Consider the following 25351-nt stretch of genomic DNA (forward strand, 5'->3'; position numbering starts at 1 on the left):
AGTCTGCAGAAGAGAAGAATGAGGGGGGATTTGATAGCTGCTTTCAGCTACCTGAAAGGGGGTTCCAAAGAGGATGGTTCTAAACTGTTTTCAGTGGTACGGAATGACAGAGCAAGGAGTAATGGTCTCAAGTTGCAGTGGGGGAGGTTTAGGTTGGATATTAGGAAAAACTATTTCGCTGGGAGGGTGGTGAAGCACTGGAATAGGTTACCTAGTGAGGTGGTGGAATCTTCTTCCTTAGAGGTTTTTAAGGTCAGGCTTGATGAAGCCCTGGCTGGGATGATTTAGTTGGGGATTGGTCCTGCTCTGAGCAGGGGGTTGGATTAGATGACCACCTGAGGTCCTTTCCAACCCTGATATTCTATGATCCTATTACCCAAGGAGAAGGGCAGTGTAAGACCTGAGCCCAAGGGGAGAGACTATATTTGAAGTTTATTTGTATTTAATAAGTAGAACCCTAGCAAGTGAATTTTGTCTTACATCTGTTTGGACTTTCTGGAGTTCTGAAGGAGTCCTGAGAAAAAGGAAACTGAGGCAGGAAGTGCTTGCAGCGCTGCATTGGTCAGCAGGGGATGCCCTAGGGCAGGCATACCTCACCACACCTGGGCTCCTATACATGTGTCTGCACTCTGGCAAGAACAAACATCTGAATATAATAAACCCATTTTTATGGGTTTGCACCTGCAAAGTGCAGAGACAAATGTGTCTGAGTAGAAGCTTGCTGAAAATATGTCTCAAAATGTGTTGTCCTAATTAGAACTCCTTTCATGTTTACTGTTAACGCTTATTGTTCTGTCCAAGGCTTTATCTTAGTTACAGGATTCAGATAAAACACAGTTGAGTCCTGTCCACATGACAGATACAACTATGCAGTGCAGTGTCGTAATGGGTCAGGACACAGCTATGTTGTAACCAGGATCTCTGACTCAGTTATGCTTATAGTGCAGATGTGCCATTAGATTTTCCCAGTTGCCATTAAAAGCAATGAGAGGAGGCAAAAGAATCACAGCTTGTACTTTAATGATCATTATTCATATAAAAGGTACAACAATTGAGAACCAGCCTGCATCAATAGACAGCCAAATAAATTAAATATGGATAACTATGTAGAATCAAGTCATCCATACATCTCAGACTGTTTGGTCAGGGCTGGCCATTATACACTTAGTTCCACCACTATCACAGAAAATACTTTGATTCTAAGTGCATATTTTTGTCTGGATCTCATTAGTATTTTTTATACTCCTGTAAAATTTATTTTGATTTGTGCTTTCAACTTCGCAATTTGGTTCTTTCTGCTTATGAAAAAACATTGTTTTAAGTAGTAAGAGAGGGTGGGTTGTATTGCCTTTTTGTGGATCCCATCCCAGAGTGGAGCTGATGAGTTTTAGAGAGAGAGAGACATTCTGTAATCTTCAGGCCTGGTCTGCACTACAAAGTTAGATCGACATAAGCCACCTTGCATCAATCGAGTTGTGCACGTGTCTATACTTAAATTTGTAACCCCGGCATTATGCCAACGTAATAACTCCACCTGCCCAAGTGGTGTTGAGCCATGGTCAATGTACTGTGGTCAACTCAGTGTGAATGTAGATACTCAATTACCTATGTCGACCTTAACAGTCCTCCAACAGCTGTCCCACAATGCCTGATGCTGACCAAGTTGATCACAATTGTGTGCTCTACTGCCCATGTTCACAGAGACCAAAAGCCCCCCCACACACACACACTTTAACACCCCACAGAATTTTGGAATGCCTTTTCCTGATTGTCCATCTTGGCAGCTCTCCATTGTTGTGTGCAGTTGTCCAGCTGACCATGCTGGTTACATGCTCCAGATGTGCTCAGGCTTGGAGTAGACAGAAGATATTGGATCTCCTGGGCCTGTGGGGAGAAGGAACTGTAGAGACATGGACATCTGTGAGCAGATTGCACAGGGGATGCAGAAGGATATAACAGGGACCAGCAGCAGTACCACGTGAAAATGAAGGAACTGCAGCAGGCATATCAGTCCAGTGTCACGCTGCAGTTCTGCCGCTTTTACAAAGAGCTGCATGCCATACTTGGCAGAGGCCTCATCACCACCCCACAGACCACTGTGGATGCTTCTGAGGAGCTCAAGTCACAGACTCCTGCCATGAACAGCGAGGAGGAGAAATATGGGGGGCATGTGACCGGGGGGTCCACTTATGCCATGAGTCAGGACCTGGTTTTGACTCCACCCCAGTCCACTCAGTCCCAGCAGTCAAGCACAGGCGAGCCCGACACAAGGGAAGAAACCTTGGGTGAGTGTGTAAATGTATTTCCTATTACATTGATGTTGCTCCCAACTTAGCAGGACACAGCTATCGACTTTTCAGTAATTTGTACTAGAAGAAGCAGCTGCAGCAATACAACAGAGTTGGAATTATCTGCTTTTCATTCCCATGTAGAGTTAAGTGGGGTAAGGGGAGGGCATGCAGAGCAGTTTTGTTTATGTACACAGAGTGTCCCTTGAATCCTCCTGAGAGATCTCAATGAAACTTTCATGGAGTCACTCTGCTCTCTGGAAGGTTTCTAGGGATGGCAGACTTATTTCTTCCACTGCAGGATGCTTTCCCATGCCCACTGGCGATAACTTGGGGCAGCACCATTGCAGTGAACAGGCTAGCTGGATAAAAGCCTTGATGGCTTCAAGACACCAGCAGCAGCTGTGCAATCTCTGCCTTTGTTACCCTCAGAAGTGAGATCAGCTAAGATCACCATTGCCCATGAAAAATGGTGCCAGTATTCAATGCCATTGCCTTATACTCATAGTTTCATATAACTAAGCAGTTTCCTCCTTGTTCCCCTCACCTCTGGAGGGCTATATTCACCCTGGCTGGAGCAGTGAGTGACGCCATGCACAAGCACTCTGAAGCAGACATGTCCATGAGCATGGTTTGTTTAAACTTCAGGGGAGCAAGGGAGGGGAGTTCTGAAACTTAATTTTCACTCTCCTTTGTGACTACACTGACAGTGGTACCTCTGTGTGTTTTTGTCTGTAGCTGTTGCCACTGCAGCCTTGAGGGTTTCTCTCCCCACAGAATGTCTGATCCAGATCGGAAGAGAAAGAAGACGACTCGGGATGCCATGTTTAGCGAGATCCTGCAAGCTAGTACTGCATCAGACCATGGACAGAGGGCCTGGAGGATGAATACTACAGACTATATGGAGAAGAAAAGAGTGGTCAGGAGAGAGGCCTAGGAGTCCCAGCAGGAAAAGGAGAGGGAAATGCACCAGGATATAATGGGGCCTTTCTGGCAGCAAACTGATGCTGCAGACACTTGTGAATCTACAGGTGTAACAATCACTGGCTCACCTCCCTTTGCAATCCATGGAGAGCTCCACTATAGCACCTCCCTCCACCCATCCTCAACATTCAATTTGGCATCAGGGCCACATCACTATGCCTATCTCTCTACATCGCGAGACACAACCACAGCTTCATGTACACTGACCTGTGAGTGCCACAGTTGTTGTATATGTAGCTAAAATTGACATGAAAGTTCCTTCCCCTTCTTTAAGCTCTGTTCCATATATTTATTAAGGTTTTACTATATTTGCTTTTAATTTTCACAGAATTTCTTTTTGAATTGTTGTCATTACTCAATAAAATTCTACTGTTTGGAAAATATTTCATTTTTATTAGTCCCCAACTTATGCTGCAGAATGCCTGGTGGTACTGAAAGCAGCCACTTACTTGTCGTTGCACACTGTGACATAAGTCACAGGATCAGTGATGGGCACACAGTAATAATCGTAAGTATACAGCAAGCCCCGCAACAATCATGGTGCATTGTCAGTATTATATTCATATATGTATACCAACTACTGCACAATTCTTAACTGGCTGCCAAACTGAAGGACCAGGTAGAGCACCATACACCAAAACGCATTACTGTGGCTTGTTGTTAAAGCACTCTTTCAAAGCCTCCCTGAGCTGTATAGCTCCACTTTGAGCTGTCTGATAGCCCTTGTGTTTACTGTTCAAACTCAGCAGACAGCTGCTCCACCTCTGCCCTTCACTCCAGCAGCAACTTTTCCTTCTTTGCTTCACAGATGCAGGACACAGCAGGCAACTATAACTAAGGCTGTGATTCCTTCACTGAGGTTGAGAAGTCATGGATTCTGTGACTTTCTATAATCTCCATGACTTCCACAGTGGCAGCCATCCCTGCCGCTGCTGGAGCAACCTGGGGCCAGCCGCAGCAGCCACCGCTTGGGAGGTCCCAGGCAGCTGGCTCTGGGAACCACCTGAGCAAAGGCCAGTGCAGCTGGTCCTGCAGACCCCCTGAGCAGTGGTCCTGGAGGCAGCCCCGGAGAGTGTCTGAGCAGCAGTGTCAGGGGCTGCCCTAGGACCAGCCACAATGGACACTGCTTGAGCAGCCCTGGGCAGCTGGCTCCAGGGAGCGCCCTAGCAGCAGCAGTCCCAGGGTGCCCAGAAGCTGTCCAGAGAGTGGTCCCTGGCAGCAGCGGCCGGGGGCAGTCAATCCCCAGCACTGAAGCAGAGCCCCAGCAGGGGTCCCCTTGAGCATCAGAACCCTAGAAGTAGAGTTTTAGTCAAGTGTATATTTGGTAAAAGTCATGGGCAGGTCACGGACTGTGAATTTTTATTTATTGCCCATGATCTGTCCACGACTTTTACCAAAAATACCCATGACTAAATCTTAGCTTTAACTATACCCTGTGGGATATTTTTCTTACTGAGATCCAATCTTGTGAAGTAAACAATGATAGTGCCCCCTCAGTCTACCAAAGCCTCTTTCAAGCTGCTGAGCCAGTAGTTTAATCTTTCTTTGTTGCTGTCAAAGTATCCAGTGTGTGGCTTCGTGAGTTAGGGGACTAAAGGCTAGGCTGGGTCCCCCAGGATAAGTAATGGCATTTCAACATCACGGATGATAATCTGCCAGTTGGGAAAGAAAGTACCTGCTTATAGCTTTCTGAACAGCCCATGTTCTTAAAGATGTGAGTGTTGTGCACCTTCCTTGACCAGCCAACACTGATATCAACGAAGTGTCCCTGGTGATCCACCAGTGCTTCCATAGAAAAGTAGCCCATTCTGCTGATATACTCTGTGGCAAGGTGGTCTGGTGCCAAAACAGAGGTATCCATGCTATCTGTCACTTCATCACAGTTCAGGATTCCCATTGTTGCAAATCCATCCATTATGTCCTGCATGTTGCTGAGAGTCACAGTCCTTTGTAGCAGGAGATGTTTAATAGCCCTGCACACTTGCCTGACAATGACCCCCACAATTGATTTTCCAACTCCAAAATAATTTCCCACTGACTGGTAGCAAAATATGGCACGGCAAGTTTTCCACACGGTGATCACCACTCACTTCTCTACTGGCAGGGCCATTGTCATTTTGGTGTGTCTATGCTGGCGGGTTGGGGCAGGCTCAGCACACAGATCCAGGAATGTGGTCTTGTGCATCTGAAAGTTTTTCAGTCACTGCTCATCATCCCAAGCCTGTATTATGATGAGATCCCAGCAGTCCATGCTTACTTCTTGGATCCAGAAGCTGCACTCCATTGTTTGCAGCTGCTCTGTGAACACCAGCAACAACCTTTAATTGGTTCTCGCTATGTCCCACAGCAATCTGCCCTTCACGAAATCATCTTGTTTCCTGTGATTCTTCTGGCTCTGCAATTACCTCATGATCATGTGTCCTGTGCTTGCAATGCTCAGAACAGAAGTGCAGAGCTGTGCAGACCCCATGCTTCTGTCAGAGATGGCATAGCAACAAGTCCTTTGTGAGTTCATAGGTTTTTAAAAATAAATATGAAAATTATGGGATAGAGATGATGATATAGGGCAGAGAACGTTGCATGATGGGAACTTGACCCTGCAGTGCGATTCAACCCTATGCAACTTGTTTTTACCCCACCAAAAGACAGCATGCTGGACAGTGACGAGTTGCACACTGGGATATCTATCCATGGTGCATGGCACTATGCATTGAAACACTCTGGGTGAGTACATGCAGCACCGACAAAGGGAGCCAAGTATGCATGTTCATAAGCAATATGCTAACTGCGACGGCTTTATGCCAATGTAACTTATAGCAGCAAAAGTTTGTAATGTAGACATGCCCTTAGTCAGGGAAGGTCATTGTGATTTGAAGCCTCTGAGAAGGCAAAAGGGAGACAGTGGAGGAGATCCAGAATGCTCCTTTTACTTTCAGGGAACTAGGTTTTCCCTTTGAACTGGAATTAGCAGAGGAGGAAAAGACCAAGATTTATTTGGCCTTTTAGAATGGTTGAGTTACAAATGCTTTGCTTTCTGCAATCACCTGATATTCATGCAAATTGCATATAATCATGGCTTTAAAAATTTACTTACTGTTTGTCTAAAATCAGATATCCGAAGAGTAACTGTCTGCTCAGCAAGAATCGGTGTCAAGTTAGTCCAATCAGATAAGGATTGGAAAAGGACATCATATTCTTCCAGCGTGGTGCAGCTGTTTTGCACCATGCCACCACTGTATTCTGGTTGTAAATCTGGCTCAACTGGTCCAGGGAGGATGATCCTAATTTGAAGTGATCCTTAGATGGTATTTAGCCTGTTTCTCACAGATGGAATTTTGCCATGAGTTGCAAGCATCCCGTCACTTCTGAGAAAGAGAAAGGGGCATGTATGTCAGGGGATGGTGATAGCATGGTCTAGCAGTTTCACCTGTGTTGAGAGTTCTGTTCCTGTCTCTGCCACAGACTTGCTTTGTGACAAGTAATCTCTCTGTGCCTGAGTTAACCCATCTATAAAATAGGATGGTAATACTTCCTCATTCCCGGGGAGGGGCATGAGGCTTAGTTCATTAATGTTTGTGAAGCACTTTGAGATCCATGGGCTGACAGGTATTGTATAGAATGCCAAGTTCTATTCAATTATTTTATAATGTGCACAGTTTAGTTCCAGTGGGGGGTTGCTTTCTGTTAATGGCTTAGGATGACATTTTGACTGACTGTTTTTTATTGGGTAAACAACAAGTGTTGTAAAACTCTCAAGAATCAAATAACAGAATAAACAGATTGAGCCTGGAGAATCTGCTGGAATTGTTGTTTTCTGAGGTGGGTTATGACTATTCTGAGCCCTGCTCCATGAGACCGTCACATCCACCCTCACCCTCACTCTCGGACAGACAGGCATGAGGCATGACTTCCATTCATTGCCTCCCTGTTCCTTCCCCTTAAATCAGGTTGTGATGGATCTAGAATCTCGCTCCTTTTTCATAAGTCCTGCACCAGCAGCAGGTGACTAGCTGGCTAGCAGCAATCAGCTCAGTACTACACTTCCTGCCATTTACTGATTCATAGTTCTTCAATGCTGGGCCCAGATCCCAGAATTCTTGCTTTAATTCTCCCCCGACAGTTCATTCTGGTGGTTCATGTTTCCTTCTGGAAAGCCAGCTGCTCGTATTGTTACAGACAAATCCTCTGGCTACAGATCATAGAAGTAACTGCTGAGATTTATGTGCATTTTTGTTTGGGAAACAACAGGGCTGTGGCTCAGTGATGTCATAGATGTATCATGTTTTTCTGTTGCTACCAACTAAGGAGAGGCAACCACAGAATTCCATGTAAACTCCCTAAACACTGTGGATTATGATTCTTTCTGTGAAATGTATCCTTTAACCCCAAATTTAAGATTTTTTTGGAGCTTGCATCCAGCCAAATTGGAATAGTAGTATTAACAGAAGTGTGAAGTTCTGTTGTTCATGTCCGTATATTAATAAATGTGAACTCTTACTGATTTTGTTGTTGCTCTATTATGTAAAATTTATATTGTTGTAGTACTCACAGGACCCAGTCTGGATTGGGGCTCTGTACAACCTCATAGAGGAAGATAGGGGCAATGCTCCAAAGATCTTATAATCTACTATGTAGAATCTGCCACTGGTAGCCATTTCATTGCTGATTCTCCCGTTCACAAACATTTATCCACTGCTGCTGGAAGGTACCTATCTCAGCTTGAGGGATTAATTTTAAAGGGTGTCATGAAGGAAGAATGCTACAAGTATTGAATGTGCAAATAGCTGAATATTCCATCAGAGATTCCTAAGATTCTCCAGGTAAAATGCTCTTGCAACGGTCCTCAAAATGTAGAGGAAAAGTGTATGTTTGCAGTCCTGTCTATTAAAAGATATTAGGCTGCCCAGTGCTGCTTTTAGGATAGTGGGGGTTTCTCTAAAATCTGTTCCAGCAGCAGTAGTTCACTTTTAGCGCATAATATTTCTGAATAATGCTTTGTGTCTTATAATGAGATAGGGTAAAAACACATGAGACTAGGGTCCTGTTGCTGGAAACCCAGCAGATCAGCCCTCTGGTGGTTCCTCCTGCATAGAGAGGATTCCCAGGTGATGCTGTAGAGGCCAGCTGCCCTTATAAAACCTGGCATAGGCATTTGGATGAAGAAAAGGAGACCTGATTTTTTTTCCCTCCTCTGTGCTCCAGCAATCCCCAGCTGTTAGAACAGCCATACTACTGTGGGAGGCCACGGGAGGTGTATGTAATGTTAGTGCAGCCCTGATGAAACTCAGAATTGTGATAGGGGCTAACAGCCTAACAGAGCCACAGAGGGAATCCCGAGGTGGCATATAGCTGCCTCTATGTTGCTCTTGATGATGCTTCCCCAGCTCACCTTACAAAGGGGGTGGGAGGGATAGGAACAAGAGCACCAGAGAACTGTAGGGCACTATTCTCTGGAGCAATTTTTGGAGCAGCCCTTAGGCTGCTTTAAGTTATTTTGAGGGCCATTGTAACTGCCAGCAGTCCAAGAGCTGGGGAAGCAGAATGGAGGCTCATTGCTGGTGAGGATTTGGCTTTAACTTTAGTTTTCAAATAAAATAAACTTCTAATTTTCTTTAAGTGACATCTGCCACTCAGCATGAAGAAAGTTTACAGTTACCCACTGATCATGACTCCTGCTCCTTGCTTCACTTGGAAATGGGATCCTCAACTCATACTCATATGAGCAGTAGGTTGGCTATATGCATCAGTAGTTTTGTTACCTACAGAATTTTGTAGTATGCAGTTTCTTGCAGAGCAATGTGGCTGATGTTTATTTTTACTATATCTCTTAGGGGTAGGTATCATTAGAGTTCAGCTTGTATTGCAAACTGGACCTGTTCTTCATAGTGGACAAGGGTGGCTTTAGCGATTTTGCCTACAGAAGCATGCCTGCGGGAGGTTCTCCGAAGCTACAGGACCAGCGGACCCTCCGCAGGCACGCCTGTGGGAGGTCCTCCGAAGCCACGGGACCAGCGGACCCTCCGCAGGCAAACCGCTGGAGGCAGCCTGCCTGTCGCCCCGTGGCGCCGGAAGAGCGCCCCCACGGCTTGCCGCCCCAAGCACACGCTTGGCGTGCTGGGGCCTGGAGCCGCCCCTGATAGTGGAGGATTTTAACTGAAAGATTTCTTGGGGAGTTGTGTAACTACAAACTAAAGAGGTCATCTTAAAGCCTCTTATATATCTCTTTAGGGTAACAAGGATTCTAATTTATAACTTAAGCAAGGAAGTACATGATACAATAAGGGAATGCTGCTCAGGGTAGTTAGTAATCGTACATTAGCACTTTGAAAATACTGTATAAGGTGCTACACAAACATTAGAAGCCCTATTCCTCTCTCCTAGCTATCTCTCCTGTGCTCTCAGGATCCCGTACAGTGACCAGGGAACTGAGTTTAACAAATGTGCTTAAGCTAAGTTTGTAAGCTAAATGTGCTTAAGCTGAACTAGGTTGTAATACAGCTTTGATGGGTCCAAGTGTGTTAGAATCAGGTTCTAGCCAAACTTAGGCTATTCACCAGTTATCCTAACAGTATTTGGATCTCGGTATTTGGATCTCCACTGCATCTCGGATCCCAGGTCAATCACAACTGAGATTAAGGTTGAATTTGCTTCCTTTACCTGTGTGCCTTAGTTAGACAGGGTGTAGGATTCTTCAGAATCTGTTAGTCAGGGAATCTCATAACTTAAGTGGAAGGGGAGAAGCCACACTTCACGTAGAGTGGAAGAATCATAACTTTTTGCCTCAATTCACAGATCAAGTGACAGAACAGTTGCAGTTGCAGCTGTTAGGTGAAAGGTAAGATGACATGGACTCAAGTGCCTGCAGTATGCAGATGGCACATAGCATTACCTATCTTTCACCAGATAGGATCATACTACTACTGACAAGATGACCCGCTGTTTGTATAGGATCAGCTCATGGATGCAGAACACCTGGTTGAAGCGGAACCTGAGCAAGAGAAGGATGATGTTTGTGGGCAAAGGAAAGCACTCAGACTTTCCAGCCATGGTGGAGGCTGCTTTAATTGAAGGTGCACACCCATAAATTGGTCATTTCCATCTGTAGTTTAGGAGTGCTCATTAATTCCTTGCTGACACAAAGCTCTCACATGGCAGCATCTGCAAGAATGCTTTCTACCATCTCCAGTTGTCTAGAAGTTTCTGTCCCATCTTGGCAGATGGTGACCTGTCTCAATTATATATGCCTTTTATCACCATCCAACTGGACTACAACAGTAAAGCCATCAATGCCTAGGAATCTTCAGCTGGAACAGAACTCTGCTGCATGTCTCCTTAGCAAGGGTGGCTACTCCAACCACATCAAACCTGTCCTTCATTCTCCACACTGTCTTTGCATAGAACGTCAAGTCACGTTCAAGGTCTTTGTCCTTATCTTCAAGGTGCTCAATGCCTTGGCCTTAGAACTTCTAAATGATAGCTAGAAGTTCCAAGATGAGGACTTTGTTCATAAGTTCTGCCTCTCTGGCACTATGGAACAGTCTGCCTTCACTGTGCAGGAGACAGAGCTTTCTTGGGGGTTAATCTGAGACTGTGGAATCTAATTCCCCCAGAAATAAAGGACTATAGCTGGGCTTTTTTATTTTTTTATTTTTTTTTAAAGTTTGGTCACCAAAAATGCAGTTTTGGGTCAACAAACTTCATGAATTAGACACACATTTGCTGAATAGTTTTGAGCAAAAGAAAATTTTGGGCTAGATCTACAAGAGGACTTAGACATGAGTTGACATTGTGGCAGTGCCACTGCTGCCCCACTTATACGCACTATCCCAGTAGTTAGGGTGCTCATATGGGAGACCCAGATTTGAATCCCTGCTCTAGACCAGGGATTTGAACTCAGATCTTCACTCTGCAAGGTGAGTGTCCTAACCACCAGGGCTATAGCATATTCTGGGGTGGGTTTTCCCTTCTCTTCTGTTGAAGCTGTTCCACTTTGTATAAATAATCATGTATTCATTGGGCCAGATAGACAGAGAAAGAATGACGCTGTAGCCTGGTCATTATTATAAAAGTCTAAAAATGCCCAGAAAAAAACCAAGAAGTTTTGGGTCTAACAATATTTTGTTCGACCTGAAATGAAATTGCTATTGACTTTTTAGATTTGTTGAAAATTCTGAAAATATTTGGGATTGGGTGTAATGAAAAAATTCCCCCCTACCCCTGACTGCCAGAGACTGAAAAATCAGGTAAGTGCCCAGCTCTAATAAAAGTTGTCACAGACTTCACCACCTTTCAGTCCAAGTGCAAGGTTCACTTTTTTGACCTGCCTTCTCTAATAGAAACACAAAGCAATGAGTATATTAAATGCATACACACAGTTCTCATCCTGCAGAGAGAGAAAAAGAACAAACCATACATGATAGATACTAGTCACGTTGCTTAAGGCACTAATAGAAGGCTTTTGGCTCCTGGAGTAATGACGTGGTATAAGGACCTATGCAGAATAAAAGCTGGTCATCTCCTGACCTTTCAATCAAGGTCTTAGAAAATAGACCCTCTCTCTGGTGCTCTTTTGTTGTTTGGTCACTCAGCTCTTACAGTGCTGACTCCCATTGTTTCTGCATTCTGAGGATATGCCATACTGAGGGAAGGGAAGGAAAGGCAACCAGTAGTTAGCAATGGAGTACCTTGCGTGGTATTTCTTTTCTACTGTCCCATTGGGAGGAGGTTCCTCCTGGATCTTGAGCCTCGTAGCATTTAATCTCTGCTTCTGGCAAGGTCAGTGTATGGTCTGTCTACTTTGCCCTTTCAATTTGATCTATTAGGCCAGGGGTCGGCAACCTGTCAGAAGCAGTGTGCGGACTCTTCATTTATTCACTCTAATTTAAGGTTTTGCGTGCCAGTAATACATGTTAATGTTTTTGGAAGGTCTCTTTCTATAAGTCTATAATATATAACTGAACTGTTGTTGTATGTAAAGTAAATAAAGTTTTTAAAATGTTTAAGAAGCTTCATTTAAAATTAAATTAAAATGCAGAGCCCCCCGGAATGGTGGCCAGAACACAGGCAGTATGAGCGCCACTGAAAATCAGTGGGCGTGCCACCTTCGGCACCCGTGCTATAGGTTGCCTACCCCTGTATTAGGCCTTGTCTACCCTACGAAGTTTTGTTGACAAAAGGCAGCTTTTGTCAACAAAACAGTGAATGCATACACAATACGAGGTGATTTTTTGGTGACAAAATACAACCACCCTGTCATGGTATAAGGTATAAACCTTAGCGTCCAAAAGATGGGGTACCAGCATGAATTCCTCTAAGCTCAATTACCAGCTTAGTACCCGTAGCGCTGCCACCAACCAGGTATTCCAGTGCCTGGTACACTCTGGTCCCCCCAAAACCTTGCCCGGGGACCCCCAAGACCCAGTCCCTCTGGATCTTAACACAAGGAAAGTAAACCCTTTCCCCCTCCGTTGCCTCTCCCAGGCTTCCCCTCCCTGGGTTACCCTGGAAGATCACTGTGATTCAAACTCCTTGAATCCTGAAACAGAGAGGAAAATGCACCTTCCCCCCCTCCTTCTCTCTTCCCCTCCCTGAGAGAGAAAGTAATCCTAACACAGAGAGAATTTAGCCTCTCTCTCCCCCTTCCCTCCTTTCTCCCCACCAATTCCCTGGTGAATCCAGACCCAGTCCCCTGGGGTCTCACCAGAATAAAAAAACAATTAGGTTCTTAAACAAGAAAAGCTTTTAATTAAAGAAAGAAAAAACAGTAAAAATTATCTTTGTAAATTAAAAAAAATGGAATAGGTACAGGGTCTTTCAGCTATAAACACTGGGAATACCCTCCCAGCCTAAGTATACAAGTACAAATTAAAATCTTTTCAGAAAAATACCAATTTGAACTCCTTTCAGCCAAATACACATTTGAACTTCTTCCAACCAAATACACATTTGCAAAATAAGAAAACAACCATAAGCCTAACTCGCTTTATCTACCCTACTACTCACTAGTCTGAACTTATAAGAGCCTGTATTGGAGAGATTGGAGAGAAACCTGGTTGCACGTCTGATCCCTCCAAGCCCCCAGAGTGAACAACAACCAAACACTAACAGCACAGCACAAAAACTTCCCTCCCTCAAGATTTGAAAGTATCTATCCTCTGATTGGTCCTCTGGTCAGGTGACAGCCAGGCTCACTGTTCTTGTTAACCCCTTCCAGGCAAAGAGATATAAAGTACTTCTGTGCTATTAACTTTTCTTATCTGTTTATGACACACCCCAACAAGAGACAAGGCTTTTTCCTTTATATTTTTGTCTACAAAAGTACCAGTGTAGGCACCATGCTTGATTTTATTGCTTTAATTGGCATCCAGTAGGTGTCCCACAAAGCCCATCATGGCTGCTCTGGTCAGCAGTTTGAACTCCAATGCCCTGCAGCCAGGTAAACAACCATCTGCCCCTGCCCCTCCTCCTTAGAAGCCCTGTGAAATTTTGAAATTTCATTTCCTGTTTTGTGGAGAGGTCTCATCTCATCTTCCCAGGTGACCATTGCAGGTTATCACAGCAAATGCTCTCCTGCTTGGACAACTGCAGAGCTGTTAGATCTGCTCAGTATATGGGGAGAGGAGGCTGTGCAGTCCCAGCTGCACTTGAGCTGTAGGAATTGTGATACTTAGAGGCACTTTTCGCACAAGCTTTGAGAAATGGGTTACAATTGGGACATGCTGCAGTGCAGAGCAAAGATAAAGGAGCTGAAGCAGGCGTACCATAAGGTGAGGGAGGCAAACCATCGCTCCGGTGCTGCACCTGAGATCTGCCGGTTCTATAAGGAGCTGGGTGCTATCCTCAGTGGCAACCCCACATCCACCACCAAGAGCCTGATGGATACTTGGCGGGACTGGAGGCAGCAGAAAGAGGACTTAACCCAGAGGACGAAGTCATTGGTGAAGAGGTGGAGTTGGCAATGTCGAGCTCCCGGCAGAGTTGCCTGGTGGGGCAGGCAGCCAGGAACTGTTCACCATTCCAGAGGTGTCTAGTCAGTCTCAGCGGTTGCTCTCCAGCAAGCAAGAAGCAGGAGAGGAGACGTCTGGTAAGTGGCTCTGGTTTGTGTAGTGCGGAGGTGGGTTGAGGGTATAGAAATGTGCAAGGCTGGCCGTGTTTCTGTGAGCTGGACATTCCCTGTGTAGCTAATCAGCATGGGAACAGGGTGCTGATGCACGCTGAGATCTCACGGGAATCCTCCAGAGAGCTCTCCAGAAAAGTTCCTTGGCTTTGTTCCTTTCCCCATTGTAGGAAAATTTCCTGCGCCATTCGGCAATCACTTGTGCAGGGACCAAAGTGCCACACAGGCGAACAGCATAGGGAGCAACGCAGAAGCCACAAGCATGTAGTGGATGTACCGTCGTTTCCCTGCTTACCCTTAGCAGTGAGAGATCTGCTAGAATGACCCCCACCTGTGGGAAAGTGTGTGAGAATTTTAGAATTTTTTCCTAAGTCGGCTGCACTAAGCCCTTGCAGAATGAGTGCCTTTTTCGCCAAGTGGAGAGTCCCCCGCCCTGCTCCGCCAACACTCACCATGCTTTAGGTATTCGCAGAGATGTGTGCTTGCCAAAAGTCAGTGAGAAAGTGATTGTTATGTTGCAAAAGGTGTATTTTATTGAAATATTTCAATGCTGTGCATGAATTTAACTACTTCTGTGCATTTCCTGAAGATGCATGTGTGCATTGTGCACCTTCCCGACCTCCCTGCATTGATGTCAGGGAAATGCCCATGGTGATCCACAAGTACTTGCAACACCCTGGAGAAGTAACCCTGCCTACTGATGTACTCCGTCACAAGGTGGTTTGGTGCCAAATTTGGAATATATGTGCCTCTATTGCCCCTCTACAGTTAGGAAACCCCATTTCTGCAAAGCCGTCCACTATTTCATGCACATTTCCCAGAGTCATTCTGGTGTCCTTGCGCCGCAGTGCTGGGGCAAGCTTCTCACATAGTTCCAGGAAGGTGGCTTTCCGCATTCGAATGTTCTGTAGCCATTGCTCATCATCCCACACCTGCATGACGATACTATCCCACCATTCAGTGCTTGTTTCTTGAGCCCAAAAGCAATGGTCTACCCTGTGCAGCTGTTCTGTGAATGCCAAAAGCAATCTAAAGTTGCTCCTATCCATATCACACAACATGTCAGGCAACTGGGAGTCTTCTTCAGTTAGGAACTTTGCGATAAACTCCACTGCCCTTCACAATGTCTTCATGACAGTTAACAGAGCATAGGAGAGCAGTGCGGGATCCATCCTTTCTCACAAAGATGCCAGGGTGCACAGCAAAGAAGCATCATTGAAAAATTCCACAAAAGAAAGCTGCAAGCCCAGGGGGTGCTGGGACAGAAAGCAATGCCTCTCAGTCCCAAGATGTGCCGCAATCCACTCCACCTTCCCACAACACCTAGCGACATAAGGTGTCGAGCTGGACTGTGGGATAAGTACCCACAGCATATTGCTCACACTGTCTGTGATAGTGCTCCAACTGCTGACACTCTGCTGACAGAGGGAGCAAGTGTGAACATGACATTCTGATTTTTATTATGCCGATTTTTGAGTGTCAACATCAGTTTTGTCAACAAAACTTGGTAGTGTAGACAAGGCCTAATTTTTTCATAGATTCTAAGGTCAGAACAGACCATTTTGATTATTTAGTCTGATCTCCTGTATAAAAAAGGCCATAGAACCTCCCCAAAATAATTCCTAGCTCATATCTTTTAGAAAAAACATCCAATCTTGATTTAAAAATTGCCAGGGATGTAGAATACACCATGACCCTTGGAAAATTATTCCAGTGGTTAATAAATTACCATTTCTTGATCATGGCCACAGAGCCAGGAGAGACTAGAAAGAGATGTGTTCTACAGGAGGCTAACCTGAGAAGGCAGGACACATCCCTGCAAATCTGAAGATCAGCAAGGGGGAGGAGAAGGGAAATCAAAGACCATAGGGAGAACTGGAGGGAAGGAAAGAACAGGAAAAGAGGGAAGATCAGAGAACTAAGTAAGGGGGGAGAGAGGAGGGAGCTGGCAGATGGTAGTGCAGTAAGTTGGACTCCCTTGACTCTTACAAATGAGCACAAGATGCCTAATACTAATTTATTTCAAATTTATCAGACTAACTGGAAACAAAGCAGGCAATATTTAAGGAGTAGTCATCTGTAACTGTTAATGTTGCAAGTCAGTACAGTGACTCAAAAAGGTAGTCTACAATTTTAGTATGGTAAATGCAGATTAGAACTGATATAGTCTCTTGTGATTCATGGCTGAACTTTAAGGGTATAATTGAGATCTTTCACATGGGTGAGAACTCCTATTAAATTAAACAAAATCTTTCTGGGATAGAGAGATATAGGTAGGTAGGATTAATAGACTATTAGGTCAGTTGAAAAGTTCTAATATATCACACTTAACCTCCTCATTTCCCATTTTGAATCAATCCCAACTCTGAAGTATTATAACTTAAATTCTAAAGAATTTGAATCATCTTTGGCCAACCACTATGGGCCATTTACATATGAGGGAACCAGTTACATACAGTAATTTCCCAGCACACTTAAACTATGAGTTGACCTTGCAGTATACACAAGACAGAACTGTTTTTACCATGTACCCTGCATGTTCTTTAGCCCTGCAACACCAAGGCTATAACTTGATTTAGGGACACAACTAAAATAGGGCTTGTTCTCTGTCTGCACTGCAAGACCGAGGCATGTTTTAACTGTATCATGGGATGTAATTGGGTCTTCTTATGCTGCCCCTCTGTACGTGAGTGAAATTTACTCAATGGGAATAAAAAGAATGTGAATACAGTCAAAGTATATTGACATGGCATTGCTAACACAAGTGGGTTTTTGACAATTGAAGTTTATGAAGCTGGCTTGTCAGTTGAGTTTCTGCTGAACATAGCATAGGGTAGCCAGTGCCCCCCTCAAGTGATATGTGACTTTAGGACCCAAGTTAGCAAAGCATTTAAGTACTTGCTGAACTTTTATGAACAGGAGTGAACTTAAGCATGTGCTTAAAGTTAAGCTAGTCCTTGTTTTGATGACTTGTTAATGTATATACATTCCAGTATACACACTTATAATAAGTAATCTAATCTCTCTGTAATATTCCCTACTGTACTTTAACACAGTACTATTTCAAAAGCATTACATTAAAGCAGTGGTGGCTCTCAACATTTCTAGACTACTGTACCCCTTTCAGGAGTCTGTCTTGTGTACCCCAAGTTTCACCTCACTTACAAATTACTTGCTTGCAAAATCAGACATAAAAATACAGAAGTGTCACAGCATGCTATTACTGAAAAATTGCTTACTTTCTTATTTTTACCATATAATTATAAAATAAATCAATTGGAATATAAATATTGTATTTACGTTTCAGTGTATAGTTTATAGAGCAGTATAAACAAGTCATTGTCTGTATGAAATTTTAGTTTGTACTGACTTTGCTAGTGCTTTTTATGTAGCCTTTTTATCTAAAACTAGGCAAATACCTAGATGAGTTGATGGACCCCGTGGTAGACATCTGCGTACTCCCAGGGGTATATGCATATCCTTGGTTGAAAACCACTGTGTTAAAGCACACTAGGGAACCTTTAGCACACCAACAGGGTCTGCATGGATCAATCAATGTGCAATGCATTAGTACACTTTAAAAATCACACCCCTGTAGTCCACACTACTACTTTGTGTAGACAAACCCTTAGGTACATGTAACAGTTCTTTTCTGGCGTTAACAGAATATACACCAGGGTTTGGGTTTTTTTGGTTGGTTGGGGTTTTTTTGTATCAGGAATGTTTTGTTGGTGTTCATTGGTTAAAACCTACAATCAGAAGCCCTAGAGGGACCTCAAGAGGTCAACTAGTCTACATGTCTGTTCTGAGGCAGGGTTAAGTATTATGTGATAGGGATGTGATGCATAAAGGCCTCCCAAAGTTTCAAATATTGATGCGCCAAGCTGACTGATGTTGTTTCACTTGTACAGAACAAGACTGCAAGCTAAACGCTTGCCGGCACAATTATACATGCTGTTTTGAATCAGTATTTTGTGTCATAACTAGCAAAGTGAAAGTTACATTTCCTGTTACTATATGTTCTCAATTTGCTCCTGCTAGATCTCCTTCTGACCCACACTTAGAGTGGCTGACCTTCAAACTCTCATTAGAATTTTATTTTGTAACTGGCATTTACAGTTGAACCCGTTCTAAGTTAGCAGTTTTTCCAGATTTAGGATGTCTCCATTTCAAAGATTTGAAAAACAAGAGTTTAATGGCAATTCCTTTAGTTCATAAAATCAAAAGAGTTCTCACTGGGTCTGAGAAAGTGCTGCTGAGGTCTGATTTTTCATAATTCATCCCAATTTTTCTGTTATATTTTTGAGTGAATTTTATGTACATGAAGGATATCACATCAATGGCTCTGGATCATGAAGTCTTGTATTACAGAAGAGCTGTGTTGTGGGCAGCAGTCCTACAAGCTTCCCCATCGTTCTGATGAGCTTGCCTTAACTCTGTTATGTAGACATCACCTTCATGGATGAGAGAATAGTTCTCTGTGCCCACTGAGCCCTTGGGCTCTCTTGAAAATGCCATTAAGGGGGACAACAGTGATAATAGTTTTCCATTGTGAAAACTTGTGCTCAAGGAACTTGACTGACCCCACCCCACTCACTGCAAATAGATCATCAAACAGCTATTACTGGTGATAACTTCCAGCAAACATTGACATAGGCCAGATTTAAACCAGCATGGTAGAGGTGAAAGACTCCATATGTAATTGTCAAAGATAATAGAAATGAGTGGATGCTAAAAACCTGCAAATTTCAAGGCCCTGGTTCTCCCTGTGGATTTTCCCCAGACTTTGAGGTTTTGTACAAAGTCTAAACTTTCATAAATAAAATCATCTAGCTTTTCTTGTTCTGAAGATTACCTCCAAATAGCATGGCATTAGTTACCTTCCGATGAGTAATACACAAACTACACCACGTAAAGTCAATGACAATTTTGCTGTTGGATCCAAAAGATATATTATGAGCCTGAAAGAGAAGGAATTCAGCATGATGGGATGTTAAATCAAATGCTTAATTAAGGTAATTTTAAATACTAGCATTTCACTACTACTTGGAGCAGAAACCTGCAGCTAATGTGCTAAACCTGGCAACACTGATCTCAGAAAAAAGGCTGCATATTTTAAATATGCAAATAATCAGATATTTGGGAGACTTTAAATACTTATTTCTCCCTAGTAGTGCAACCAGACAACTCCATTCAGGGGAATTTCTCAATTTTGTGGAAATATGCTGTAGTTCCAGCCATTTGTTATTTTGTTACAAATGTCAGTATATCAGCTTCCCTTTTTTAAATCAGTCCCTGCCTCTGACCCCTGCAGCACTCTTCTTCACAGAAATTAAGGATCTCCTGCACCCGGACACACCAATATTTTGGTTTTAGGAAGAAAGGGAAGTAGTTTATAGTAGTTATGCCATTCTGTTAGGGAACATGATCTCAGTGACCATCACACAGCTCACATATTGAGTCAAATACTTAAATGAGAAATCTTTGCCACACCAAGCTTATGACTAATGCCAAGACAGACAGCAGTTTGCACAATCTTTGCAATACATAATTTTGAATTTCCATCAAATTTAGAAACATCAGTCTCCTTGGAAACAACTGGAGAGCTAAATTAACAGTAAACAATTTATTCTGAGTGGTTTGCAAACTTCTTCTCGTAAGTAGGTGTAATGATCCTCTGTGCTTAGGCTGTGATAGCAGGGTTTGAACCTGGACCTTCAGTGTTAAAAGCAAGCTTTTCCCACTAGCTTTATTAGGCAGCAGTTGTAGTAGACTCCTCCACCTATGTAGGTCAGCCAGTAGAGGGGAACAAAGGCTCATGCTTATCTACTGTGGGTTACACAAAGAACTAGACACCTTCCTTGTTCCTACATATACAAGATTGCTTAAGAGAAAGGGGAGGCTAGCAACCCTGCATGGTGCATTGGGGTTTGTGGTGTCAATAGCCTATAAAACTAGGCTATAAAAATCATACACCCCCTACAAGTGTAGAATATTTCACTTATATTGATATATGTATAATATTGTGGTGGTGGTTTTTTGCACTGATACGAGTTGTAAATCATTCTGAACACTGGTCTTTGTATACTCTGCCTACAGTAACATAGTGTGCTCTCTTTATCTGCAACCCATTAAGAGGGAATTTAATTGCAGCTTTAGGAAATTGGCACTTTTCTGTCAACCTCACAAAAATTTGTGAATCTTAAAAGCCAAGCAGACAGAATAATCACAGCTGTGAACCAAAACTGTTGTAGTTTGGTCTGATACTTGTGGTGTTTACATTTTCATGTTGATAAAAGGACTCTGCTCCCACACCCTTTTATAATTTAGTTTTCTCTGTCTGTAGTGCCAGGACCAAATTCCTCTGGTGATAACAGCATCAGTATTGCCATGATAATGATGGCCTGGGTGGTTATCGCTCTTGTCTTGTTTTTGCTGAGACCAACTAATCTAAGAGGATCCAACATGACTGGAAAACCAGCCAGTCCACATAATGTAAGTATGTCTGTGTCCTGAAGCAATCTACCTAAAGAATCTAAATAAAATATCTAGATCTAGGAACATTTAAAAGTACACTACATTATATTCATTATTTTTTCCCAAAACTGTTTTCCTATGCTTTCTACTGCTATTTTTTGGTACCACGTTAATATTAAAATGTGTATGTTCCCTTCTGCAAAAGTCTCTCAGACTAGAAATAATTAAGTCTTTTGTTTAATGTGTTGTTATACTCCGAAAAGTAACTGTAAAAACAGCATCTTTTCAGTGAATAGATCTGCTCCCTCTGCCTGTTTAGAGACATAACTGCCAATTTTATTGACAAAACTATGGCTATGTCTACACTGACACTTTTGTCGTTAAAACTTTTGTCGCTCAGGGATGTGAACAAACACCCTCCTGAATGACAAAAGTATTAACGATGAAAAGCACCAGTGTGGACAGCACTTTGTCAGTGGGAACCATGCTCCCAGTGAAAAAGCTACCACTCCTCATTAGGGGTGATTTTATTTTTTCACCAGGAGAGCTCTCGCAGCGATAAAGACCAGTTACACAGTGCACTTTACAAAGGCGCAGCTGCAGTGGCACAGCCACACTGTTGTGAAGTGTGCAGTGTAGACATAGTCTATGTTTTCATTGATTATACTTCTGTGAGTCCTGCAGGGCCAACACAGCTCAATCACTCTGCCTTAGATTGAGCTGGATTCTGTTCCTTGTGGTGAACCATAAATTGAAGTGTTATGTTCTGATCAGTAATAACCACTCAAACCCACAAGATGCACTTGAGTAAAAAGATGCACAGGAGTAACCAAGGGCCTCAATTTTGTTTGCAGAATCTTTATCAAGATGGCAAGAACTGAGATGTGTTTTTAGGATGGTGATTAACCCCCACCCTACATTTGTTTTTAACTTTACACTTAGCACATATGATGTGGAAATAGTTGAGATGATAAACATGGTGTAAGGGACCAGGGCATAGATAGTCTGACCTAACGGTCATAGGTGGGGTGAGTTCTGCCCATCAGGGCCAGTAGTCACCAGGCAGGAGTTGGAGGACTCACAAGGGCCAGGTTCCATAAGCAAGAGTCAGGGTCAAGCTGGAGTCAGAGGCCAGAGATCAAGTAAAGTCTAGCATTGCCACAAGCCAAACTCTGTGTGGTTACCCAAACAACTTTCTGGGGCAACCCCTGGGGTTAAATAGAGCACTTAGCCAATCAGAGGGCTGCAGGGTACTGTCACTCTGGGTCTCTTGGATGGCACTTCCTGCAGTGCCTACTCTCCACAGCGCTCCTGGCTATAGCTCTGCATGGCCTCCTGGTGGCATTGTGGGAATATCAGCTGTCCCAGGCTCTGCAGACCCAGATTCTAATTCCTAGATCCTTACATATGGAATATCACAAAGTCACCCATGAGAGTAGGACTCCACTTCCAAAACAAAACCAGACTGAACATAGACTTACTGAGGCCACCCTTGGAGTCTGCTGTACAGAAGAGCACAAGTGAGATGGAGTATGCTGTGATGACAACACTGCTGGATTCTGTTGGAAATAATTTCCCTAGTAATTTTATATTTATCATAACTCAGTTTCCACAGAAGCACTTATTGGCCATTAGGCATTGGTTGCATCCAAAATATCAGTATAAGGATATATGCTCTGGTATTCTATGCCCTAGCAACAATTACAGTTATAAACTTTGGCTGAATACTCTCTACAGGTTCAGTCCTGGGAGACACTGTACCATAATAGCATGGCTCCAGGGGGTCAGGGAAAGCTCCGAGAAAGAACCCCTAGAAAACTTTGCTTTTTTTATTCACTATAACAAACAAGTGACATCATTGCTGATTATCAGAACTTGACTCAGGTCAGATGAAACAGCATAGGTCTGAACCCTGTCCTCTGCCCTGGTCAAGGCAAGATTAGTGATTGGGCCTGTTTCTTCAAGGTTTTCTTATCTCATTTTGCCATATTTCTTTCTAACCACTAAACTAAGCATTGTTTTATAATAAATGAAAAAGACGAATTATTTACAGCACCTGATATCTAATTAGCTATATTTTCTTGATTTCTGTTATCTCAACCCAAACCTTAAAGAAGATAACGCTGGTATTTTAAAGGTCACTAGAAGTTTTATACAAACAGTCCTCCTTTTTCATTATCTTATTCCTTCTAGGGTTGCCAACCCATGATAGTCCTGGAGTTTCCAGGAATGAAAGATTATGTTGTGATGAAACCTCCAGGAATATATCCAACCAAAATTGGCAACCCTAATTCTTTCTGGTCACATGCTTTACACCTATCACTCATGCTAAAATCCAAGCTCAGTTTAAAACCATAGTTCAGTCAGGCCTAATGTAGGCCTAAATTCCTACATACTCAAATAATTCTCCTTCAGTTGAAGCTTCATCCATCCAGTTGTCTTCAACCTGGGGGAGATCAGTGATCCCAGCACACTGTCAAGGTGGGAGGAATGTAAGCAAACAAATAAGAATAGAAATGGACCTTTGGGACTGTAGTTGGGGGTTGGCAAAATCCATGCTGAAGGGAAAAACAGAATTGTGTCTGTTATTTACTTTGAGTATTGGAGTAGGATTTAAAAAACAGGAAGCATGTATCTCCTTTGTATTCATTCTTTTTATAAGTCATGCTTAGTAGACTAGAATTTCTAAGTCAATGATTTTTTTTTTTCCTTTTGTACAACCAGGAACAAGAACCACCAGCCCCACCTGTGGATTAGACCTTGTAATTCTGGAAATGCTCAACCGCTAAACCCTTGCACGACCAAATGAACACAAGTGACCAGAGTACTCAATCTCATTACTATTTTCCTTTTGCATTTACATAAAGCAGGATGATATTATTTTGGTATGGAACAGCTAGTATCTATTTCACTTTTAAATTAATTCTTGCTTTATATTTTACCATTCCTAGTAGGTGATGTTTGAATAAACAATAAGGAGCTGTAAGGGGTGGGGTTTTGGTTGTTGTTTTACTGTGGACATTCCACTCATTCTCTTTTTGTTACAATGATTACAATACATAATTTCTCTGCAGTGTCTCTAGCATAACTGAAGGAAAATTCAAATCCTTGTGCATTTATAGGCATTAAAAGTTATTTTTCAGATTAATTCTCTTTTTATCCCTACATATTTTGGAAACTTAGTGGCAAACATTAGCTTGAGTTTTGGGTAGAAAAAGTGAAGTTACTTTACCTTTACCTTGCTGTTCAGAGCAGCTTTAACTCTTTGGACCGCTAACCTAGTTTTTAGGGCTGTTGCAAAAGCATGGATCAACTACTGTAATGAATGTACATCTATGTGTGTGTGCATAAGTATGTGTCTGAGAATTATCACCATCAAGAACTTGTCTGATGTGTAAGGAATTTACACAAAAGATTATCACCAAAATGAAATTAAATACATTCACCAATAAATGAACTCTCTGATTAGTATATGTTTAAAGACAAGGAAGACTTGGGCAACTAAATACTAAATTCTAAAAGAGAATTTGTTTACAAACTTTACAAAAAGAAAAATCTAGTGACAAGTATCCATTACAATTTTCTCGCCCGAGTATAATCTTATATTAATCAATATCTTAATTTTTTTACTGCAACACATAACAAGATCAAAATGTTATTAACCAATCATTAACTTCAGAAAGTTATTGTCACTTACTTACAATTTGGTTTTTACTTATATATTGTAAATATATAAGTAAAAGTATAATATATATATTACTTTCGATTCTTATCTGTTTGTTGTTGGATTGTTCAAAACAGATATTGCAGGTGAAGATCTATGGTATATATTTACCAGCTCTGTCAATGGCCAAAAGTCTCCAAACTTGGGTGCATTAAGTTAGAAGCCTAACTCCATATGTAAGCACCTAACTGGAAAGGGCTTAATTTCAGAGGTACTGAGCAACCCCAGCTCCTGTTGAAGTCAGTGGGACTTGCAGGTACTCAGCACCTCTGAAGATCAGACCACTTCTATTTAGATGCCCTAATATGTATATAGAAGGCTTGCTTTATGCACCCTGCTTTGAGATTTTGGCCAATATATAGCCATAGATGTTTGCATGTTGTAATCTGAGAAATTTTTAGTTGTGTTCTGCTTTGAATCAACATTTTTTTTCTTAAAATTCTGCTAGTCAAAATGTTGTCCAAATGGTTTTATACATATGTACTTTCCTTATGTAAATTTCTATTTTAAATTTTCTATGTGAAAGAGAAGCAGTGGAAATATTGTATAGCAAAATGTTTTGCTACGTAGCCAGGCCACTATCCCATGCTAACATGTATCCCTTTTAAATTCTGAGATATTCTCTCCAGTATGCGTCTGATGAAGTGGGTATTCACCCACAAAAGCTCATGCTCCAATACATCTGTTAGTCTACAAGGTGCCACAGGACTCTTTGTAAACTTCAGACAAATATTACTGCTTAAAATAAAAGTACCTATTATA

General features: G+C 42.6%; 1 protein-coding gene across 2 annotated transcripts in view; it reads left to right on the top strand.

Moving 5' to 3' along the window:
* Nucleotides 1-24692, top strand: part of SMIM14 (small integral membrane protein 14) — a 65825-nt gene extending 41133 nt beyond the window's left edge. Inside the window, exons 4-5 of one of the 2 annotated variants that reach the window (XM_050948112.1) lie at nucleotides 20735-20883; nucleotides 23590-24692. In XM_050948112.1, coding sequence (XP_050804069.1) covers nucleotides 20735-20883; nucleotides 23590-23622 — 182 coding nt within the window. In that variant the 3' untranslated portion in view covers nucleotides 23623-24692. Of the gene's footprint in view, nucleotides 1-1784; nucleotides 2286-3026; nucleotides 3615-20734; nucleotides 20884-23589 lie in introns of those variants that run through there. The other variant, XM_050948111.1, reaches the window with a different exon arrangement.
* Nucleotides 24693-25351: the final 659 nt, after the last annotated feature.

The sequence above is a fragment of the Gopherus flavomarginatus genome, chromosome 3, assembly GCF_025201925.1.
Source record: "Gopherus flavomarginatus isolate rGopFla2 chromosome 3, rGopFla2.mat.asm, whole genome shotgun sequence".
In the NCBI taxonomy this organism is placed as follows: domain Eukaryota; kingdom Metazoa; phylum Chordata; order Testudines; family Testudinidae; genus Gopherus; species Gopherus flavomarginatus.